This window comes from Python bivittatus, unplaced genomic scaffold, assembly GCF_059951505.1.
Source record: "Python bivittatus isolate LINGU-HERP-01145 unplaced genomic scaffold, Pbiv_v1 ctg000330_np1212, whole genome shotgun sequence".
Classification (NCBI taxonomy): domain Eukaryota; kingdom Metazoa; phylum Chordata; class Lepidosauria; order Squamata; family Pythonidae; genus Python; species Python bivittatus.
Genome location: NW_028277058.1, coordinates 12,778,708 through 12,799,853, shown reverse-complemented (window position 1 = coordinate 12,799,853; position 21,146 = coordinate 12,778,708). Strand labels below are relative to the sequence as shown.

General features: G+C 36.3%; 1 protein-coding gene across 4 annotated transcripts; it reads right to left on the bottom strand.

Moving 5' to 3' along the window:
* Positions 1-1,400: 1,400 nt before the first annotated feature.
* Positions 1,401-21,141, bottom strand: TMEM168 (transmembrane protein 168). Of its 4 annotated transcripts, none has more exons than XM_025167972.2 (5): positions 20,978-21,141; positions 16,630-17,894; positions 15,098-15,240; positions 13,825-14,099; positions 1,401-4,286 (listed from the first exon to the last, which is right to left on the bottom strand). In XM_025167972.2, exons 2-5 carry the CDS (start codon positions 17,764-17,766, stop codon positions 3,739-3,741), a joined length of 2,103 nt encoding a protein of 700 aa, XP_025023740.1. In that variant the 5' UTR covers positions 17,767-17,894; positions 20,978-21,141; the 3' UTR covers positions 1,401-3,738. The 4 variants fall into 4 exon arrangements, with proteins under 4 accessions (XP_025023740.1, XP_087997846.1, XP_007430360.1 ...); XM_088141720.1 differs by lacking the exon at positions 20,978-21,141 and adding an exon at positions 20,665-20,932; XM_007430298.4 differs by lacking the exon at positions 20,978-21,141 and adding an exon at positions 20,684-20,932.
* Positions 21,142-21,146: the final 5 nt, after the last annotated feature.

Here is a 21,146-nt window from a genome sequence, read left to right as displayed (position 1 = left end):
TTGTGTCAGACTTTGCTACTACTGCTTTACACATTCTCAGCCTACCTTTCTGGCTTTGAAGCTCCTGCTGGATTGATGCAGTGTGAAGATTCTCAGCACCACAGTACTGAGTGTCGTTTACACTCACCAGAGTTTCCAGAGTCTCAAATTTCTCCTATGGTAACTTCCCATTAGCAAAAAAGAGTGTGTCCAAGCATTCTGTATGAGTGCAAAACACTCCCCCCTTTTACTAGAAACCCAGTTCATGCAGTAGGAGGAGAGTTGTGTTAAGTCTATGGTGACAAAAAATGGTTTGGTAGCAACTTTTCGAAGCATAGGACTTCCAATAACTATTGAATTTATTTTTAAAAATCTCCTATGTGTATGATTTTCTTTAACAAAGGACCTAGGTTTCTCTGTTTATAATCAAAATAGGAACAATATTTCCCTGGCACCAGTATTACTATTCGCGTAGCTGCTTGCTATCTTGTACAGTATAGCTCAGAAAAAACCACCAATTAAAACTTTGTTGCAACATATTGCAATTCCCTATTTCTGATGTTTTCCAACAAAGGAAAGAACATTTTCCTGATTCCCAACAGAAGATATGTATTAAATACAAGAAAGAGATATGAATTTCTCTTGTCTAAGAATCTGCTTCTGAAATTCAGACACTACAATTAATTTACTACATTTTCAACTAGATTTTTTCCTCAGATTTCATGGTGAGAAAATTATATTTTTCCAAAACATTAATATTAATGATCTGAACACTGTAACTTTCTAGTGTTTTATTCTCATTCTGGGGTGTTCTGAATATGCTGAATCGTGCACTAAATGTTATTTGTTGAAATTGTATAAATGTTGTATATATTAAGATACTCAAGTGCAAGATTTTTCATTCTGAATTTAATGAACATGACTAAATCAAGTTTGTATTCAAAACCCAGCTAAGTTTTTCAAAAAAGTTGGTTATTAAGTGGCTGATTTAGAAATATTTTCCATATGGTTAGGCATTGTATTAGGAAATACAGAGAAATTAAAGGCTGCTACAAAACCAGCTTAATTTATGGCAAAACCAGTATTAATTTTATACATGTTTCCTCATTCCAAAAGTTAAAATACATCCCACTGGCAGGGAGGCAGAATTGACCAGATGTTAGAACAATTCTTAACCATAGGTGCTGTTCTGCTGAAGAAAAGATTGCCAAAGGAAAAGGCAAGATCCTATTAAAATAAAATAACCAAGAAGTTATTACATCTCTCTTTGCCTAGCTACATGCTCCCCAAACGCGGGGAAGAAGATCAATTTATGTCAATTCTACCCAATCCAATTAAGTTTAATAAAAAATAAATAAAATTAAATGCTTGAATATAGACTTAGATAAAAATGTAAAAGCATCATACAAAAGAGCCATGTGTATATAAATAATATTTTTATAGTATAAGTTCAATAAAAAATGGTAATAAGGATTTTTTTCCAAGAAGAATGTTATTCATTGCTGACAGTAAATTCAGGCTTAATCACTTTTAGCATACCAAAACCTCAAAAAATCCAAATAAAACAATTGAACAAAAATATTCACAATGCTGAGAAAAGAATGTAGCTATAAGATCAACAAAATGGCTTATTCCTTTTACAGATATAATTAATATACTCTCCACTTAGATGCAAATTATTTGGAGACATCAGAACCTGCATGTTATAGGAAATGTGTATAAAAAGAACAAATGAAATGTAATGAGCTAAGACAATTACTGCATGGGAATACTATATTCTAAAACAATATTTTAAATAATAACTAGTGTCAGAAATCACTTTCAAGGTATTTTTTTCTCACTGCTCAGCATAGTGTTAAGCAAGTCCTAATAATTTGAAATAAAACTGATTTTTTGGCTGAAACTGCACTTTAGGACAAAAATACTGTGATCTCATTTAGGCCTATTTACCTCTCTAATATTATTTAAAATCATGATTGATTTACTCAATAACTGGGTTAGTCTCATATTCTGGCATCTGCACAGAACTTGTTTTAGAAAAACTCCTGATTTTTAGCTATAGTCTCATCTTGATGTAATCATCACAGAATGCCTTATTTGTTGTTATTGGTTGAAGAACATGTAGCTGATGTTACCTGTACTTTGAATGTTCTCTTTTGGCAAATGGTTACTTAGGGGCATAGGTCTCTGCAGACCATTACTGTTGAATGGAATATGCAATGCAAGAGAAAGAATTTTCCCCAATTCCTGAATCTGTCAAACTATGACAGATAGTTTGTGTCTATGTTAGACAGAAAGGTGTCTTAAGTAGAAAAAGTACAATTAGTGAGGTTTTGGCTGTACCATTACTGTTAGTGCACATTTTAAATTAAAATTCTGTAACTAATAGTAATTTGGCTAGATATAGGAGTGGCTTAATGCATTGTGACTCTATTTTTATAGTACTTGACAAAACTTTAAAGTAAAATACTGTAATCAATAATTACAAAACAGATTTCCATTTAAAAACTTAAGGTAAGAATGCAGATTATATCCTATTATCTCCAGAGATGACAAACTTTGTCTATATGCTTTCATTGTGCTGTACTTTTTATACAGTAAAAGAGAAGTGAAAACATGCCACTTAATTCCCATAATTAGAAACATTAAATGGATTTGTGGGGATACTTTATATTCATTTTATAGTTATAAAACTGTTGTATGAGTAATTAGTATTCTGTGAATAATTAGAACTAAAAATTGAACACCAAGAAAAAATGAACTGAAAATATCTCAAATTTTAATGTCTGGATCTTAGCTGTTACTCAATTATTTTATAGCTCCACAGGGAAAAAGATTCTGCAGCTTAAGAATGTATTTTTTAATTAAAATCAGTGTGTTTCAGTGTGAGGAAAAACATATAATCCAAAAAATTGCTTTGCTTCCTCCAATGAAAATCAGAGAAAAATATCAGTTTAACCTTGCTGAATTCAGCAAAACTGAACCCAAGAACTTGTTTATGTTGTTGTGTTAATTAAGGCTTGAAATATTCAAAAATTCATATCAGCATCATTTCCAAGATGAAACATTATGGCTGCAATCCTAAGAATACTGGGGAATAAGCTCCACTGACATCAGTAACAGTTACTCCCATGTATGTTTATCTAGGATTAGGATGTGAGGCTCCTATTCTACTATCTGCACATAAATGTTTCATGGAAAAATGTAACATTCACTTTAGTTCACTTCAACATGAATTAAAGTGCCAATAGCCTTATAGCTATCTACCTGGCATAACTTCTTAATTTATTTTAGTTCTTTGCCACTTTACATTTTGAAACCCTTCAAAACAAAATGTGACCATGATTCAGTAGTCTCTCTTCCAATGACCTAGGGCTGAAGTGGATACATTTGCCCTTTGGAGTATTCAGAACATTACAGGAATCCAACGGTAATAAGTGTGAAATTTGCCAATTTATATCAGACAGCCTGCAATGCAAAGAAGCACACAAAGCTGTCTCTCAAGTCTATGGTCATATTTAATGGCTTTTATGGAATTGAAATCCAATTTGGGAACAAATTTCACTTAACATCTACACTGTCTTTGTTTTCTAATGGAGTTTCTTATTCTTCCAAAATCTTGTATTTGCTCAAGAAAATACAAAAAGGAATATAGCTACAAAAGTAGCAACATTTCTTCAAAAAGTAAAATGTGACAAATAAAAGAGTTACACGTCAGTCCTGTTTCAAGTTGTAAGAGCTCTCACTTCTGGTTCTTAATTAAGATCTGACGAGTTTGAAGCCTTGTCCTGTATCCAATACTGTGGGAAGAAACCAACTCATTTTTAATCGTTTTAAGCACCTAAAACAAGTTTTGCAAATCCAGAAGAGATTAAGCCCACAGAACCAGTTTGCAAGATGAACCAATGGGTATGTGATGCGGGGAAAATACATCATCCAGTGTTTGGCAACATCACTTTCAGTTGGCAAATGTAAAGTATAGTCACTCCACCCTTTTGACACTCCATACACAGCTTTCACAGTACGCCCCTTTTCAAACCAGCTGATATTGTGATCAGAGTTACAGTTGTATTCAACCCATTCTCTAGTGAAATCACCAAGGTGTGGAGGATCTGCTTCTTCTATGTCTACTACTTTAGCCAGTTCTGCTCCTTGCACTGCAATATACATATCACTGATTTTTCTTACTTCTTTAACCCAAGGCTGCGCATTCTCACAGTCCAATACTATAATAAGCCGCGAACAAAAGGAGCCATTCTTCTCTCTCCACCACTCTAAAAGCGTATCGAGCTGTAATGAATCACCACCTGTGGGGGAGCCAGAAATGCAATAATTACAAAAAAGAAACCATTCTTATTTCAGACCAGTCTGATTATATTTAGTCATATCATTTTTTAAATATACTAGAAAATGTGTATGACCTGCAAGAATGTCCTCAATGTTGTTTTGCTCAGGTCAACTTCATGATAGGAATCCTATACATGAAAAGTTATAGTAATGAAGCTCCATGCAGTCAGTTCATGGAGGACAAAAAATATGTCTGGCAATAAAATAAAAATACATTGTCCACCTCTTTGGAATGTAGAATCTAGAAGTCTGTCTTCTCTCATCTTTTTCTTAAAGCACTGGCCATACTTGAACAATTAAAATATGCTATCGTCTGTCATACAAAATGCTCTTAAAATGAAAAAAGAAAGTATGTCTTAATGTTAGCCATGAGTTAATATTACCCAACAAATACACAGCAGATGAAAAGGCAAATCACAGCCAACCTGTCTTATTTCCCTTTGGCCTATCTAGTATATAGTATGTGTTCAGACTAATACAAGGCCAAATCTTCTTATCTCTTTTGTATCTCCAATTCTGAGCCTGTAGAGTAAAATAAAACCAGAATAGTGTAAAAGCAACTCTGTAATAATGGTTTCTTAAACATAAGTCATTTGTTCAGATTCAGATGACACACTGGACCAAAGCAAAGATACTTTAAGAAAAACAAACCTTGATTATAGATCAAAGTTACACATTCTGTTTATGAATCAGAGGTCAGAGTAAACATGCTTTGGAACCATCACCATTTCCAAAAATTAAAAAAAAAAATTTCCTCCATCAAGAGTCAGTGCACCTAAAGAAGGCAAAGTAATGGCAGCCCTATGGGGCTTTCCTATTCTTGTTACCAATTCCCATTTAAATCCTAAAAGAAACAACATGTTATGTAATCAGAATTAACTAGAGCAGTTATGCTATCCAGGAAGAACCACTCAAGTAAGCAGTTTACTTTTAATTAGATGAGAGATTTATTTTAAAACCTCCATCAATTCTTTTACAATGATAAAAATGTTGAATTGTTTTAAAAAATTTTGGTTATTGAATAAAATACAGGTAGTCCCCAGTTTAAGAACAAGTTCCATTCCCAAGGTCTGTCCTTAAGTCAAATTTATTTATTTATTTATTAAAATTGTCCCCACCCATCTCCCCCCAATGGGGGACTCTGGGCAGCTCACAACATATTAAAACAATAAATAAATATACAATTAAAATTTGTATTTTAAGACACGTTTAGAAAAATAAAAGGAAAAGAAATCCAGGAGGCCGATGGTAGCAACACCAGGCCTCTGGGGGCTAGCCCAAATTTGTATGAAAACTAGAACAGTATTATTGTATAATACTGTACAGGTAGTCCTCACTTAAAGACCACTCATTTAACAACTGTTCAAAGTTACAACGGCACTAAAAGTGACTTATGACTGGTGCCCGATGTTACGACCATCGCAGCACCCACCTGGTCACATGATCGTGATCTGGGCGCTTGGCAACCAGCTCATGCTTACAACATTACAAGTTACAGCATCCTGGGGTCATGTGACCACTATTTGTAACCTTCCCGGACGGCTTCCAGCAAGCAAAATCAATGGGGAACCATGTGATTCATTTAATGACTGTGTGATTTGCTTAATGACCATGTGATTCACTCAACAGCCATGGTGATTCGCTTAACAACTGCTGCAAAAAAGGTTGTAAAATCAGTTCCGGTCATGTGATAATTTGCTTAACCACTGCATTGCTTAGCAACCTAAATTTCAGTCCCAATTGTGATAATTGAGGACTACCTGAATAAGTAGTATTGTGTAGTTAACTCAAATCATTGTGTATGTAACTCGATTTTTGCTACAATAGGCTCCATTCTTAATTATGAGTCATCTGTAACCCAGGCGTTCTTATCCTGGGGACTACTTGTATTCAAGTTACACATTTCCAAAAGTTACACCTACAAGGTTAAAGAGTTCAGTCATTTTTTAACTTGCAATCAATCAAATGATATTAGTAGAGGATTAGTAGAGTAATATTTTCACTGTGGCAAATGGGGCTAACAGAATCAAAATATAATCTCTTCCCTGGTCTGGGGCGGAGCATCAGCGACATGGAGTAGCAATGCGGAACGGAGAACTCCCAGTCAGAGGGAACTTAAAAGCTGGACTCCTACGTTCAAACAATATATATATATAATGAATGAATGAATGAATGAGTGTATGTATGTTGGTGAGTGAGTTGGAAGCTGAGAATCTTTAGACTAGAGCTCTATAAATTATTTTGACTTTAGAATAGCAGAATAGCAATTATTAAAATGAAGATTTTACCTAGAATAAATTTTTTAATTTAGGATGTTACCAATTAAGGTATCAGAGATAGAGATGAAGAGTTGGCAAACCATGTTTAATAATTTTTGTAATGGGGACAAGAAAGCAAGGGTGAATAAAAATAGATGGTATAAGTCTCAAAAAGCTGGAGGATTGGGGCTTCCAAATTTAAGACTTTATTATATAGCTAATCAAATAAGATATATCATAGATGGTATGGTAGGACAAGGAGAGTTGAACTGGTTAGAGGTGGAAACGCAAGAAGTAAAACAGAAATTGGAAAATGTATATTTTAATAAACTAAGAAACGGCTGGGAGGGGTTGAAAACCCCTTTTTAAAAACTATTTTAAGGTTTTGGGCAAAATATAAAGAAATTAATGCCAGCTGTCTCCCCATTGACCCCAGTGGTGATGATGGAAAAGTTCCCTATAAATTTAAAGAAGGAACTGGAAAAGGAATTAAGGGAGAAGAAAATATTTTGAATAAGGATTGGGTGATAGAAATGAATAGTAAAGATAGAATAAGAGAGGTGTTAAGGGGAAGAAAGATATTGTGGCTTAACTGTATGCAATTAGAGAAGTGGACTGGGGGTGGATAAATGAAAATAATGTAGAGGTTACACAAGATTCGAGAAGATGATTCTAGAGAGAAAATACAAAGAAGACAATATAGTTATTAAAGGTGAAACAAGTGAAATTTATAAGATATTATTAGAAATTGAAGATCAACAAATTATCTCAAATCAGTATGGGATTATGACTTAACACAACAAATAAGTAATCAGAGTTGGGATAGGATATGGGATATGCATATTTTAAAAATTAAGTCATTAAGGATAAAGGAGAATTACTTTAAATTGGTCTGGAGATGGTATTTGGCACCTGTAAGATTAAATCAAATAGATAGGAAATATTCAGCAACATGTTGGAGGGGATGTCAGGAGTCAGGTACTTATCTCCCTATGTGGTGGAGTTGTAAACAGGTACAGAAGTTTTGGCAACAGGTATTTAAAGAGATAAATGAGATAATTGGGATACATTTGGAAGTATGTCTGGATATAGCACTGTTATCAGTATATGATAAGGTTAGATGCACTCAAACTACTAAAGATTTAATTATAAATTTAATGACGGCGGCAAGACTAATGATAGCTAGAAAATGGAAAACACAAGGCGATTATCAAATAGAGAAATGATATAAAGATGTGTGGGATATTGCAATCAATGATAAGTTAACATGTAATATTAAAGTTAGAAGGGGGTTGCAAAGTCGAAATGACTTTCCAGAGATATGGAATATATTTATAGAATTTGTTTTATTGAAAAGGAAAGGATGTACACCTACACAAGAATTATTATATTTTTGGAAAGAGGAATGATTAAGTAAAATATTGGTCCTGGGGGTGGGGTACATGTCTAATGTTTCATTTTATAATTGTGATTATTAAATTTATGTGTAAAAGTAATAGAAGTTGGAAACCAGTTATATTTGTATGTATGTGTATGTGTTTATTGAATAAAATAAAAAAAAATCTCTTCCCAGGTCTGAAAACATGTTTTATTAACTCACTATATACGGCTTAAGGAGGCTTCTTTCCCTAAAATAATTTACTGTAAAATTTTGCAGATAAATTGTGAATGTGGTTTATTTGAAGGCAGGAGCATTACAAATAATGCTCCTGCCTTCTACTTGCTTTTTTCATTTTATCCACCCAAGGGCAGCCATTCTAAGATCTTTTTATGTATGCAAATTCATGAAGGTAACAGTTAAGCACACAGTTCTAATAATGCAGAAAAGCTTTATGACCTAAACCCTGAGTTTATTCAGCCAATGAGCTCAACTTTTCAAACCATTTTGCAGCTCATGGTTTATGCATGATTGCTTAGCTGCTAATTTTTCATACCACCGTGCACCTACCAATCCTCCAACAGTGAAACAACATTATTAAACTACTCAAATACAGTAAACTTCTCTTAAAAATGCAATTAAGGCCACTGACTACATTATTGTACTACACAGCAATCCCTTGGTAGAATTATTTTGAATACTAAATAGAGATTTAGATTTTCATTGTTATCATATCTCATTGATATTCTCTCCATAGGAGAGAACTGCAAAACTCCACAGCTAACTACTAAGCCAGTTATTAGGGATAAGAATGGTAATGATAAAGGAGGAAGCAAGACAGTGAGAATGCTCAATAATATATGGGCAAATATAATGGGAAATTAGGAAGTTAGAACATTCATTGTCACACCTGTCTATATAATATGTATACATTTAAGTGAAATTTGAATCCCAACACGGGGCGGGGAGATGCAATTCCATAGATACTCCTATAAGGTAGGATAAGACTCATGATATGAAAATAGCGGTTGAGGGATAGGAAGGATGTAACGGTATGTGGGAATGATCTTGGGAGATAGGAGGAAGAGCCACAGCATAGACAACAGTCTGATAAATGAAATCTGAGTCCAAATGTGTGTGGAGAAAACATCTCAGAAGGGACCTACCTTAGTTTTTGGGACAGTAAGAGTAAGGGAGGAGAGAGGTACTTTCAGACTTGTAAGATTCTGTTACTGTAACTTTACAATAAAGATAGTGTTAACACTCATGGTTGGTGCTTCTTGTCTGGACTACCTCAAAGGGCTGACAAAGGGAGAGTGTTGTTATGCAAAAAACAATGTATACAGTATACACAAATGCATAAATCTGAGACTTGAAAAAGCCCTGTTCAAAGAATTTGGATAAGTGCAAGAAGAATGAGAATAAAGTGTATTATTGTGACAGTCTGCACAGACCATTCAGCTAACTCATATACAGTGGGGCAAAAAAGTATTTAGTCAGCCACCAATTGTGCAAGTTCTCCCACTTAAAAAGATGAGAGAGGCCTGTAATTTTCATCATAGGTATACCTCAACTATGAGAGACAAAATGGGGGGGGAAATCCAGAAAATCACATTGTCTGATTTTTAAAGAATTTATTTGCAAATCATGGTGGAAAATAAGTATTTGGTCACCTACAAACAAGCAAGATGTCTGGCTCTCACAGACCTGTAACTACTTCTTTAAGAGGCTCCTCTGTCCTCCACTCGCTACCTGTAGTAATGGCACCTGTTTGACCTTGTTATCAGTATAAAAGACACCTGTCCACAGCCTCAAACAGTCACACTCCAAACTCCACTATGGCGAAGACCAAAGAGCTGTTGAAGGACACCAGAAACAAAATTGTAGACCTGCACCAGGCTGGGAAGACTGAATCTGCAATAGGCAAGCAGCTTGGTATGAAGAAATCAATGGTGGGAGCAATAATTAGAAAATGGAAGACATATAAGACCACTGATAATCTCCCTCAATCTGGGGCTCCATGCAAGATCTCACCCTGTGGGGTCAAAATGATCACAAGAATGGTGAGCAAAAATCCCAGAACCAAACGGGGGGACCTAGTGAATGACCTGCAGAGAGCTGGGACCAAAGTAACAAAGGCTACCATCAGTAACACACTATGCTGCCAGGGACTCAAATCCTGCAGTGCCAGATGGGTCCCCCTGCTTAAGCCAGTACATGTCTGGGCCCGTCTGAAGTTTGCTAGAGAGCATTTGGATGATCCAGAAGAGGATTGGGAGAATGTCATATGGTCAGATGAAACCAAAGTAGAATGTTTTGGTCTAAACTCAACTCGTCGTGTTTGGAGGAGAGAGAATGCTGAGTTGCATCCAAAGAACACCATACCTACTGTGAAGCATAGGGGTGGAAATATCATGCTTTGGGGCTGTTTTTCTGCAAAGGGACCAGGACGACTGATCCGTGTAAAGGAAAGAATGAATGGGGCCATGTATCGTGAGATTTTGAGTGAACACCTCCTTCCATCAGCAAGGGCATTGAAGATGAAACGTGGCTGGGTCTTTCAGCATGACAATGATCCCAAACACACCGCCCGGGCAACGAAGGAGTGGCTTCGTAAGAAGCATTTCAAGGTCCTGGAGTGGCCTAGCCAGTCTCCAGATCTCAACCCCATGAAAAACCTTTGGAGGGAGTTGAAAGTCCGTGTTGCCCAGCGACAGCCCCAAAACATCACTGCTCTAGAGGAGATCTGCATGGAGGAATGGCCCAAAATACCAGCAACACCAGTGTGTGAAAACCTTGTGAAGACTTACAGAAAACGTTTGACCTCTGTCATTGCCAACAAAGGATATATAACAAAGTATTGAGATGAACTTTTGATATTGACCAAATACTTAATTTTCCACCATGATTTGCAAATAAATTCTTTAAAAATCAGACAATGTGATTTTCTGGATTTTTCCCCCCATTTTGTCTCTCACAATTGAGGTATACCTATGATGAAAATTACAGGCCTCTCTCATCTTTTTAAGTGGGAGAACTTGCACAATTGGTGGCTGACTAAATACTTTTTTGCCCCACTGTAATTAGTTATAAAAAATGGGGAGGGAGCTGCCCTAAGGAATCCAGACATAAAAGTGTTATTGGGAAATTCAAGCTGCCATCAAGATACCATCCAAGCCTGCAAAAAAACAAAAACTGAGCAATCAATCAGGATAGAGGTTTCTTTGTCTCTCAAGTTAGCTTTTGAAAAGATGAGAGAGCAGACTCAATTGTGCGTTTGCTTTTACTTTCTAATTCAAGAAGACTGGAGGGAGGGGAATCTCCCCAGCTAGTTTTGGCCAGGTAAGGACCAACCTCCCCAATCCTGGAATGAGAATTGCTGAATTAAAAGAAATGAGTGATCTAGGGTAAACATCAAACAATATACAATTAGACTTCTTTGGTTAATTGGTTTTATGGATTTATCTGAGTTTTTCTTTGTGTCCTTGCTATGAAACGTGTGTGCGTGTGTGAGCACGCAGGTTCCTTGCTGCTGGCAGGAATTCTGATTTCTTAGTTTCTTTCCCATTCCCTTCTAAGGCAAACTGGTTCTTGAATTTAACATACATAATAAAAGGCTTATATTTTCTAATTATATGTTACATTCATTCTTTTGGGGAAGTGGTACAACACCCCTTGCAGCTCTGACACTATAAAAAAGAATAGAAGCAGGAGGATCTTCCCACTTTCCTCCTCCAAAGTAAAAGCACGGGGGGAAATTTGTCCCTGAATGAAAGTGGTGGCAACAGCCTATTAAAAGGCTCTTCCCAGCTGCTGGGAGAATGCAGGGGGAACTGCTGCATGTGTCAGATTCCCCCCATTTGGGAGTCAAGTACCCCAACCAAATTCTGGCTCCCATGAGATACTGCTTGCACTTGCAGAAGGCTTATGTTCCCATTATAATGACATCTCCCTGAACCAGATAACGAAGCTTCAAGCCGAAACATAATATTAATGAGGGATTTTGACTATTATAATATCTGGAACTGTTAACTTTGCTAAGAGTGGAACATGCAATATATATGCTGACAACTAAGTGGAGAAGGAGCAAGCAGATCTGATATCTTGGACTTTATCTAGAAGAGCAAGAAACAGTGAAATAAAAATGATGGGAACTTTAAAGGGAAATTAACGTTATCATCTAAGCATTCATGACACTGAAGACACCGAAACTACACACAGTAGATTGTGTACCATGGATTTTAAGAAATCCAATTTCAGAATGGCTTTCAGAAAGAAGTTGAGCACATTCTCAAAACTAAACATTTTGATAAGAAAGATGCCCTGTGTAAAACTGCAGTGTGAGAATATGACAAATTAAATGCTGAAGACTCACTGACAAACTTTCCATATGAGAATGGAAAAAGTGAAACCTAGGTTGCATGGAAATTTTCTAACAAGTCAAGGCCTTAGAGTTAGAATTAGGGATATATAACCAAAGAGATATAAAACAGAATAGCAAAAACCTATGAGACCAGCCTGAGATCAATGATGGACAACTTTATAGAAAAGTTTATTAAATGCTAGGAACCAACATAAATTTATCAAGAATAAGCCATGGTAGAACAACTTTATTTTCTTTTTGGTAACTATTAATCTTATAGATCATGAAAACAATAATGTTTTTGACAAAATCTACTAATTGAATCTACAGCTGATTGAGAGACATATCCAACAAGTGCTCTCTAATGGCTCAATGTGAGTTTGGAAAAAGTTCTTGAACCAAGTCTATAGGATTCTGTGTTGACCAATGTTTTAATAAATGACTTGGGCAATCCTAGTAAACCTTAGATAGGGAGCAAAATCAAGTTTTAAAAGTTCTTAACAGATTGGAACATGAGCCAAAAGTAACAAAATGAAGTATAGAAGATTAAAATATATTGCTATAGAATGGAAAAGATTTAGCTGGGTCCAGACCATGTGACAAGAATTTAGGAATTTTAATGAATTACAAGCTAAATATGAGATAGCAGTGCTGCAATTTAATGGTTCACAGTCAAGCAAAGCAATCTACTGTATTATATCCTATGCTTGAAAACTATATTCAGGCTCAAAAGATATTGACAATCTGAATATTCTAAAGAATAGAGATTAGGATGAAATGACCAAAAAACTATGAAAATCATGTGATATGTTTCGCCTAGAGAGAAGATTAAGGGAATATATGATATAAGCCTCCGAGTATCAGAAAAATTATGATAAAACAGAGCACTGCTTTCTATGGCTCAGGAGAAAAGGATTTTGCAAGAAGACAGGTTTTATCTCAACATTAAGAGAAACTCCCTACTGTAAGAGATACTTAAACAATGGAATAGACAAAGTTGGGCAATGATGAGGTTCCCTTTTGCTGGAAATACAAAGCAGAGGTGGCCAGCCATCTGTCAGAGCGATTATGGCTGTACCCTTCAGGTTTTATGCCACACAGTCTTATGGCCCTTCCAACATAATGATTTGATAGAGGATAAAACAAATTAGAGATAATAGCTTGAATTCAAAAAATCTGCATACATACCAAAGTTCCCTTACCACCTCCCTCTTGCAAAATTTTGTAAATTTGTAATAATCAGGTACTATGCAAATCCCCAAGGTATCTGCTGTAGTGAAAGAAACTGAGTAAAAGCTCAGAGAAAGCTAGCTACCATTTATGTATTAGTAGCATGCACTGATTGATGTGTTATCATGTCTGATAATGTACGCATGCCTCCTTTATCAGATTCTCTTTAGTTCTATTGTATTAAAGAAGCTACTAAAATTGTTTTTGAAAATAATGACATAAATGAGCTTTAAATATGTATAAATGAAAAAAAAATATTCAGTACTTGCCTGCAAGTGCCCATTCCCCAGTGCCATGAGAATGACCACTGTAGTATAATATATAGGTATCATGCCTAGGTCCATCTGATGTCCGAAGTTCAAGAAAAGACTTTAGTTTAGAATGTAATGTGTCAAATGAAAGTCCACTTGTGGAATAATCACAACCATAAGTCTCAATCATATGATACGCAAAGAACCTTTGGATCGCATTAAGCATGCCTGTTGACCTCAAATTTAGCTCTTGCACATGCTCAGGTGGAAGCAATGTTGGTTGGCCATCAGGACTGAAGGAAAGAGAAGGGAAAAAAAAATGGAAAAAGTTGTGTAATGAATACAACTTCTTGTGATTTTATAAGTTTCTTCACTGTCCAATGTTATATTATGAAATAATTCACCATTGTGACTGCTTACATTTTAAAACCGGAATGGTCAGTTACAAATGGCTTAAATTAGCAGCCTAAACCTTGGAAGATTTCTGTGTCTCATTGACAATATATGCAATGGACATAGTTTTTAACATAGTCCTAGTTCTCACTGATGTGCTAAGTATGAATATCTATCTGTTTTCTGATATTTATATGGAGGTAGATTTTTGTCTAGATGAGCATTCAACCAAGTGAAGTGGTTTTACTCAGACATTATTAGCCACTTCAACAAAACCTAGTTGTAATCAGCAGAAATACACAGGCACCAATTATTCTATGGCCTAGAAGAAAACACCCCCTCATTTTTCTATTAGTTTTATTTGACAGGAATTCAAGATGCTATTGTAACCTTTTCCTTTGCCTCGAGGCTCATTCATCACTTCCCTGCAATCTGTTCACCTCCCAGAAAGATGAGATGCCACAAGAAGCACCAACAGTTACTGATATCAAGTTTTTAAATCCAAAACTATTGCAGAAAGCAGGTAAACAGCCAAGCTGGAATGAACAGAAGAAGTTTTCCAGGGAAAAGAAATAATAGTAATAGAACTTCAGTTGGAAAGTTTCTCTTTTTAAAAATTTGACCTGAACTTGCTCTTAGGAAGGATTCCATCCCGAACAAAGAGCAGTTAACGTTACAATTGTTTTTCTTTCTTAAAGTTTAGTTAGAACTGCGTGCTAAGTCAGTTTTAATGACAAATTATCACATCCCCATGAATTCCTCTAATATGGCACGTGCAGCTTCTCAGAATAAGATTAGGATAAGTAAAGGAAAAAAAGACCACGCAAATCTAGTAGGTAAATTAGTATCCATTAGATGACTATGATATACTAAATAACATGTAAGCATTAACTCTTACCTGCAAAAATTGGTAGGGATCACAATCGCATAGCCAACACATGTGCCTCCCAAACACTGTCCCAGTTCATGAAATAACCCATGAGCCATAGATTCAAGGGGCAAGACAATCAAAAAAACACTCATGAAGATTCCATTGGATTTCTACAATAAATGAATTTGTTATTTGTTGTAAGAGATGAATTCATACAATTACAGTTTATCAGTTTGCAAATGTGAATGAAAATACAGGATATTTAAAATCACAATTTCTTTAAACATGATCCAAATGCAATAATCTTAACCAGTGCTAACTCTGAATTTGGTCCTAACCTCATCCAATAAAAAGTTCAATAATACACACTATGGCTTTAACAAAATTATAGCTATAGATGCTTATTAAATATGATATGCACAGACTCAGCCAAATATTTACATTAGAAGGCCTAGTTCTTGTATTTCCAATTAAAAAAAGTATTAATATTTTTTACATAAATGTGCATTTTTCAGGAAAACAAGGAAAATGATGATGGAATAATAATTTATGTTCACTGATAAACAATTGAGTGCCACTGAAGTGGAAACAAGTATAAACTTTTTTTTTCCCCTATTGCCCAGCTGAGTTAACGGATACTTGTCCTGTTTCCTGATGGCCTTGGGAGGCAACTGCAATACATTTACATAACAGTTCTCCCTAGCCTGAAAACTATTTGTCCCTGCCTCACCAGTCTTAGTTCTTATAAACATAATGAAACAATGCTAAGCATAAGGAAATTAATAGAAGCCATTGTTAAAATAATAATTATGTTGATTCAGTGACTAAAAGCAAATGGAAAGGGACCAGCTGATGATAAGGAGACAGAGAAATTCAAGGAGCTGCTTCCTAAAATTAGAGAAACAATGATATCCTTAAACTATGAAGGCAGTTAAGTTTGCTCTGAAGGCAACTTGGTTTACAGATCTTTTAACTTTCCGCAAGAAACTAAAATTAGTGTAACTTCAACAATCCCAGTTAGACAAACAGCTGATAGAACTAAAAGACATTTCCTGTCTTGTTGGGGGGGAAAAAAAGAGATAAGAGAAAAAGAGAGGCACTTCATATTGATATATAAAAACAAAGAGAAATGTATTGAAAATAACTAGCTTATTTTAAACAAGAGAGACTTTGGTCATGTCTTGTGACAATCCAAAGAGTCATTCTGTAATTAAGCATGGAGAATTATTTTGTAGATATATGTCTTCAGAGAAGAATAACCCCATACCACCACTTCATACAGTGCTATTGTTAAATAAAATGTTTTCTCTCTCTCTCTCTCTCACCAATCAGTCAAGCGGTGAGCCACACAACAAAAAGGATTGTCCTTTTTTTTTAGCTCAATGAAAATCTTAGGTATACAGAGAGGGCATGATGGGTCCATTTCAAAGCATAATACTCTATCTTGCTTTTATTTTTTTGTTGAAAGCATTAGCCATAATTGTTTTATAATCTCCCTTTTTTGCTACACATACTTCAAAGAAAATTTGACAGAAGACTGTAAAAGCATTAAAACATACCTGCCAACATACTGCACCCAAAATTGTTGTTGCAAGAAGGCTGAAAAAGACAAGTTGCTCTGAAATTAAACAAAAATGGCGCATTCCTTTAGATGCCATTACTCTGTCAAGGCTGTTGTTCTCTGCCCTGTGTGTGTAATATATTTTGTGACAGTCATTAAGTTTTGTATGAAATCCCCAGAGAGTTATAAGAAAAATGATGTGACAGATCATCCAGAAAATGCCAAAAATGGAAAAGCCTGGTATTACAAAATACCAGAGATCCAAATCACCCAGCTTAAGTGCTGAGAGGATGAAAGAAATCAGTTCAATAAGTCCAATAAAAATTACTGAAAATCTTCGGCAAACTCGACCACGATACAAATAAGGTTTCCAACGTTCTGTAACTGAAAGTCCACTGAAATAAACATCAAGAAGGGGATCAGCTATTAGGCAACTAAAAAAACATCCCAAGGCAAATGGATTTGTTGGTATGTGCAAGGATGGAAAAAATAACAAAGAGGCAAGAACTCCAAAAATTACCAAATTTGGAATTGCCAAGAATGATTTCATCCTCAAATCAATAATCAGCATTGCTAAAGCCACAATCAACAGAATTATACTCATGCATTTTTCTACCAGCATAGTTGTACTGGCAATTGCAAATCCAACCAGCTCGAGTACTTCGACTGTTGTTAGTAAAGTGGGTCGATGCTGAATGCAGCCACATATTCTCTGCACCAAAGCATACAATATTCTTATAATTATGGAGGAAAGAAGTAAATATTTTGTTGCTTCTTCCTTCACATCATTTTTAAAAGAATTATTATCCAGGAAACAAAGAAGGCCAAGTAAAAATCCAAACCAAAGATTAGAAAGACTTAAACTTGCTGCTTCCATTGAAAAATAGTAATAAAGTATACTTGCAATTCCAAGAACAAATAGTCCAAGGATAAAAATTATGAGTATTAGGGCATCTGCAGTTTTTTCCCACCTGACATAAAGACCCATACATATTGCAGCCAAAAAATTCATTCTGGCTAAATAGCCCAGGTAGCGGACAGAGGAATGCATGTTCACTTCTCGATTTGCTTCTTCCAGTCTTGTCATTGCTGCATACAGGCAATGGCTAACGCAGTAACGCAATGATCTACACATGTAAGCAGACTAGTAGGGATTATGTCCACTTCAAAGAAAATAAATGTTTGAATTTCATCCAAGAAATATGATGCAAAAGCAGCCTTGCAGTATTGTTTCATTTATAATTCTCAGGCACTACTGAATCTCTGAAAGACAAACATAACAACTTCACATTAAAAATATATTACATCAAATAAACAGATACAATAAATCTGCATCCTTACATACTGTTTTTCAACAAGAGATAATGTAGGCAATTAAACTCTTAATATAGTAAATAAGAATCCAGAAGTGGCATTTATTTTACATGTTGAATCTGCAAAGTACATACTCTAAATTATTCAGCTTTAATTTCTTACTGAAGAAGAGAGACAGTATTGTGTAATGGTTAAAGAGGTGGACTAGAAGTGGGGAAACCCAGGTCCTAGTCCTTCCTGGGCATGGAAGGCAGCTGGGTGATACTGAGCAAGTCCCTCCCTCTCAGCCCAAATCAGTGTCAGATTTTATGACAAGCCAGCTGGAAAATGAAGCTTTGTTGCATCATGTATTGACAGCTTCATCATAAGAACTGTGAGTGCAGTGGAAACAAGTGAATCCTGCAATGAAGCAGGACAAATGCTGGGAACAACTGAAGAAGGGCAATAATTGAAAAAGAATGTTTAAGAAATTACTCTATTTATCTGGGGATGTCACTTATTTCTACCTCTTTTTCCTCATGTCTTGATTTTGCCATTTCCCTCATTATGTTGATTTTGCCATTCTTTTAAAAAGTCTTCCATATATTTAGTAGGAGAGATGCCATATATTTCCTGAACACAGCCTTGCTTCCACTCTAGAAAAATGTGTGGAATATTTATTTAAAGAATTTATATGACCATCCACCTTGTAAAAGTGTAACTTCAGGCAGCATAGAAAAATGAAAAATTCTGTACTCGTGTCTCAATATGAATGAGAAAATGATTGTATGTATACAGATAGCATATTAATTCATTTTACAAAGGGGTGTAAAACTGCATCATAGAGACAAATTATAGCTCACCAGCATCATTTTTACGGCCCCCAAGCATCTTGATGTGGATACAGCCAAAAATGTAGGGTGATATTCTCCCCCCCATTTTTGCAGTGTTTGGAAGAAATTTATGGGGCAACATGGGGGTGCCTTAGGCCTTGTAAAATGTCGCAGGAAGGTTTTCAAGAGTAAAATGGCCTTTAAGTCCTGTCCATCCACCTCACACCTTTAAAACCCTTAAAGTCAAGTCTGGAAACTACCCTTCCTGACTTCTGGAAGGTAGCCTTCCTTGTTACCCAAGACCTGTTGCAGCTTTTAAACCAATGGAAGTTGCATACACCTGCTGTGCCAAATTAATTTATGTAATTATTAATTATTTAATTTTCTGTTCTGTTCTTGTTCTTTTTAGAGTGTGGTTATATACAGTATAAGTATGCCAGAAGTGGGGGGAGGGGTCATGAGGATTCATTTTATCTGGAATTGGCAACTACAGATTGACAGGATAAGAAAGCTGAACATTGCATCGGACTTATTTTGTGTATGTATTATTTTTTCCTGAGGGGAAAGTCAACTCCCTTTTTTGTTTAAATGCAATTTTATAGTTGACTATTATCTGTCTTTTGAATTCTCTGCCATTTTTCAGCTTTGCTTTAATTTTGTATAGGCTAGGAGAAGGGGAATTGATAGAATTATTGAAGAATATCCAAATGCATTGTAAGACTATTACCTATTGTTTCAGATTAAGAGGTTATTATGCACTGTCATATCATTTAACTTTTTCCAGCATATAGAAACAAGTGGGTCTTTATGCAAACAATGAAAGAAAAAAAATCATGCAGTTTAATTGTCAGCTGCCAAAATGTTTATGCAAAATTACAGAAAATTATCATCCTTAAAGCATTAAAATATAATCATCCTTAAAGCATTAAAATATACTAACCTAAATGTTGAATTTATTTTAAATTTAAGCTAATCTGGAAAAAGGTTCAGTTATGTCCTTTTGACTAGTTCAAAATTTCTTTAAGAACCTACCAGTACTGATCAAACTACTAAACTAGAATAGTACTTACAGGAATTATGCAAAATGCTCATTTCAATGCAAAAGAATAGATAGCCATACACTTTGGTTCATTAGGAAAAGAAAAACAAATCCAGCAGTATTTTATTTTCAAAACACGCTAATCTGCTGTTGCTGCTCCTTTGTCCCAACAACCCTAAATGATGGTTAAAAACTGTTTTCTTACATAAGAACTCAATCTAATTATTTCTGAACACAACTGATCCAGCATTTCACGTTAAACTGTTTTTAGCTTGGTTGTATGCCGCCCAGAGTCGCCTATGGTGAGATGGGCGGCTATATAAATTGATTTAATAAATAAACAAAATCCTGGGCATTTTAAACATCTCAAATCGACTTTTATCCCACCTTCATTTAACATGCAGAGCGAGGTATTCAGGAAAACTAGAAAACGTGTTTCCTATTTAGTGCTATTTGGGGAAAACTTCGATTTCCTAACCAATTAAGAGAGGGAGTGTAAAACGGGGTTAAGGCGAGGTGGGCATCTATAGGGTGGCGGGTGGGCAGGACGCCCATCTGAGTGGCTCACAGGCAACCGGGTACACCACTTCAGCAGAGCGACTGCTTGCTGCTGGCAAACTAAGAGCCTGGCAGAGCAGCGGGCACGCAACCGCTAGCTGAGGAAGAAGGCTGGGGAGACAGACCGACGGCCTTCTTTCCAACGTCAAGCGGGGCAACCGCCCCCCATCATATCCGAGGCACAGTAAAGGTATGGTAGCCGGAAGAGGCAACGGCCGAAGACCCTCGGAAGCCTCGGCTTTCACCTCCCGCCTCTGTCCTAACCGAAGATCAAGCCGTGGCGTCCCGCGTGATTAGCATCCCGGGTTACCTCTTCCCTCGCAACTCACCGTCCGCCACTTCCTCCCAAAACTTCCCCTCCTGCCGCCATTTTAGCGCTTCCTCCTGAGTGTTCCGGGTGGGTACGGGGAGAGCGAAGGTTCAAATCGCGCAACGCGCTGCTCCCTGAGCGCGTGAGAACTCCCCTGACCCAGACCGGGAAGGCTGAACGGGAGGGCGAAAGCGGCAACTCGAAGGCGCGGCTCTTTAACGGGCGTTTTTTCCTTCGAGAGTTAAGAGCTGGTAGCCGCGCAAAGAGACGCCATCCCTTCCTTCCTTCCTTCCTTCTTTATTTATTTACTTACTTACTATAACCGCCCATTTCAAACAAGTGACTCTGGGAGGCGAACAATTATTCCTCCAAAGCGGGGTTCTTGAATCCTTTTCGATCATGCTGCGTCCCGTCGCAAGAGCGTCGGATGGCATCTCGTTGCGCTCAGCCTGTTTACTTATCCAGGGTTTATAGGATAAATC

Coding starts and splice junctions, on each gene's coding strand:
- TMEM168 (XM_025167972.2), bottom strand. CDS start 17,766: ATGTGTAGATCATTGCGTTACTGCGTTAGCCATTGCCTGTATGCAGCA. Junction 15,241..16,629: donor TGGGTGCAGTATGTTGGCAG/GTATGTTTTAAT, acceptor CATTTATTGTAG/AAATCCAATGGAATCTTCAT. Junction 4,287..13,824: donor TGGGGAATGGGCACTTGCAG/GCAAGTACTGAA, acceptor GCTCCCCCACAG/GTGGTGATTCATTACAGCTC.